Below are 3190 nucleotides of genomic sequence, written 5' to 3' on the forward strand. Positions count from 1 at the left end.
CATCAAAAGGCCTTTCGACCTATGCAAAGCAGGTACATGAATGAATTTACCGGGTACAGGTTACTACTATAATAGTCGAAGGAGAGAGAGAGAGAGAGAGAGAGAGTTACTGGATGAACATACATTCGTTTAACGTTTATATATCAATAAATCCATTGCATTCCCACACATCTTTCCGCGTAAGAAGTCATGAGAGACCTAGATGAGTTTTTTTTTATTTATTATCTATTTATTTACTTATTATTTCCCGCAAACAGGTTAAAGTGAGGTATACAGCGACAAACTGACATCTGACAGTGACAAATGACAATCCCCAGGTACTCAGTGGCACCCGAGCCTTGGAAGAGGATGTACTCACAACAAAAAAAACTATCGTTACACCTTCTGCGCGATATAAAATGACGCACGAATGAAGGTTTTTGATAACAGCCTCCTCCATTGGTATCCCTGCGTGTGTTTGTTGCATATTTATTATAAGCTATGTCCATTGCTTCTCCCATGCATATTTCTACCTCGTCCTATTTGGCAACTCACCCACTGTCAGGCTTACCAACCCCAGCGAGACAGCCAGGTTGTGCATGCACCTCCCCACCTGTGCATTCACCTGGCACTCGGCTCTATCGACGGTGCAGACAGCGACAAACACAACATACCTAGCTCTGTGACAAATATAGAGGAAGATTGCATACCCAGCTCTGTGCACGGTATAGAGAAAGATTGACAGAGCACACCAAACCCTGTGATAGCATGGAGAACTATAAATTCAGCCAACCCAGCTCTGTCCATCCCTGCCCTCCACTTCGAACCAAAGACAGGAAACTCGCTGACCATGAGACCGAGGCACTTCTAAACGATGCGGCAGACGGAGGGAAAGTGGCCACACCAGGAGAGGGTCCCCATAACACCAGCACACCACCTGGAGTACCCACACCACACCCAGACCCAACCACACCCGATCCCAAGGCATCCACCTCAGCCCAAGACGCGAAGGGCAGGTCGGAGGGTGTGAGGCTGAGGAAGGAACTGGGTCTCCTGAGCTGTGTGGGTCTCATCATGGGCAGTATCATAGGGTCTGGGATCTTCGTGTCTCCCAGGGCCGTCCTGCAGTACACCGGGAGCGTGGGAATGTCGCTGGTCGTGTGGGTGCTGTCAGGAATCGTCGCCATGATCGGCGCTCTTTGCTACGCCGAGCTGGGTAAGTGACGATGCTGACTTTTAATATACAACTCCAGACTATATCAATCCAGTTTTCTGTCTGTCCGTCTATTTATCCATTTATTTGTTTATCTGTCTGTCTGTCTATCTGTTTATCTGCCTGTCAATCTATTTATCTACTTATCTGGCTGTCTCTTGTCACACACTTAATCCTGTAAGTAGCCACAGATGAATCACCTCCATGTCGCCCTGTTCTCTGCCATTTAACTGCCTTCCTTCCAGCTCCCAATGTCGCATCCTTGGTCGCCCTCTCTCCTCATCCTTGGTTTCCTCCTCCATCTCACTCACACTCTCCTAGTCAGTCTCATTTTCCATCCTCTGCACACGGTCAAATATTTCCCTTATCACATCCAGACACATCCACATCAATTCCTTCACTGCCTCATTTCTCTCTCTCTCTCTCTCTCTCTCTCTCTCTCTCTCTCTCTCTCTCTGTCTGTCTCTCTCTCTCTCTCTCTCTCTCTCTCTCTCTCTCTCTCTCAGTCGAGCCATCTTGAAACACATACACACTATTTTGAGAACTGTGTTGGGTATGACTGAGTTACGAAAATCATTGCTCACTCTCTCGTAATGTATCGTATGGAAGTAGATCGTCACTCCTGTATACTCAGAATTAAATCGTAAAAAGGGACGATAGCCCCCAAAACTGAACGATAACTTCTGAAACGAATCTGAAGTGTTGTGATAAGGGATGGTTATTGATTGGCTATATGCTGCATGAGGACGATTTTATTACAGAGAAATTATTATCAGTAGTAGTAGTAGTAGTAGTAGTATAAGTACTACTACTACTACTACTGTTATTATTATTATTATTTCTATCATCATCATCATCATCATCAATATTTACCTGTAGTGGAGATCATTTTCATCCCCTTCTACCCAAACTGTCTCTTCTAAGCTCAGGGAAGTCATTTGTAGTTAATCAGAGGTAAGGAAGCTCCCTAACACCTCTTCCTTAGCGATTTATTTTTGGATATGGCTGGTTAATATCCCTTCATGCAGAGTATTGCGATGTTGGAAGGATTTATGTAACACAGAGGAGGATAGTAAGGCGTAACAAGCAAAATAAATCGCTTAGGAAAAGGTGTTAGGGAGCATTGGAAAACCTGATAACTTTTTAGTTGCCCTGCTGTCTCCCTACCTGCCCTACTCCTTCCTATCACCACTTTGACACTCATACCCACCGTCTATATCAAAACTAACCTTCTTCACAGTCTTCTTACTTGCTACATTCCTTTACGTCACTGCTTTGACGCTAGTGCCCATGTCAATATTGAATCTAACCTTCACATATCCTCTTATTTACCACACTACATCACGTCATCACTTTACCACACTTCTTCACGTTACCACTCCAGTGCTAAAACCCACTGTCCATACTGAGTCCAACGCTTCTCCTCTGCTCTGCTCTGCTCTGCTCTGCTCTGCTCTCCTCTCCTCTCCTCTCCTCCCACCAGGCACCATGATTCCTCAGAGCGGCGGCAACTACACCTACCTGCACGAGGCGTTTGGTCCACTTCCGGCCTTCCTTTACCTGTGGCTGAGTGTGACGATTACGATACCTGGTTACAGAGCCGCTGGTGCCCTCATCTTCGCTAATTACATCCTCCAGCCCTTCTTCCCGGTTGGCCAGGCCCCGCCCCAGTCCGCCCTCAGACTGGTGGCCGTCCTACTGATTCGTGAGTTTTGGAGGCGAGGTTGTGTGTACGTGCCTTGTGATTCGTGTGTTTTGGAGGTTGTGTGTGTGTGTGTGTGTGTGTGTGTGTGTGTGTGTGTGTTGATTCGTGTGTTTTGGAGGCTAAGTTGTGTGTGTGTCTTGTTATTCGTGAGTTTTGGAGGCTAGGTTGTGTGTGTGTGTGTGTGTGTTCTGATTCGTGAGTTTTGGAGGTTGTGTGTGTGTGTGTGTGTGTGTGTGTGTGTGTGTGTGTGTGTGTGTGTGTGTGTGTGTGTCTTGTGATTCGTGAGTTTTGGA

At 46.3% G+C, this 3190-nt stretch overlaps 1 protein-coding gene across 1 annotated transcript in view; it reads left to right on the plus strand.

Annotated features, from left to right (window-relative positions):
• Positions 1 to 934: 934 nt before the first annotated feature.
• Positions 935 to 3190, plus strand: part of LOC145400810 (large neutral amino acids transporter small subunit 2-like) — a 17751-nt gene continuing 15495 nt past the window's right edge. Inside the window, exons 1-2 of the mRNA XM_080273246.1 lie at positions 935 to 1195; positions 2676 to 2897. Coding sequence (XP_080129372.1) covers positions 1054 to 1195; positions 2676 to 2897 — 364 coding nt within the window. The 5' untranslated portion in view covers positions 935 to 1053. The remainder of the gene's footprint in view (positions 1196 to 2675; positions 2898 to 3190) is intronic.

The sequence above is a fragment of the Coenobita brevimanus genome, chromosome 53, assembly GCF_032717465.1.
Source record: "Coenobita brevimanus isolate Jiangsu-jjx chromosome 53, ASM3271746v2, whole genome shotgun sequence".
In the NCBI taxonomy this organism is placed as follows: Eukaryota; Metazoa; Arthropoda; class Malacostraca; order Decapoda; family Coenobitidae; genus Coenobita; species Coenobita brevimanus.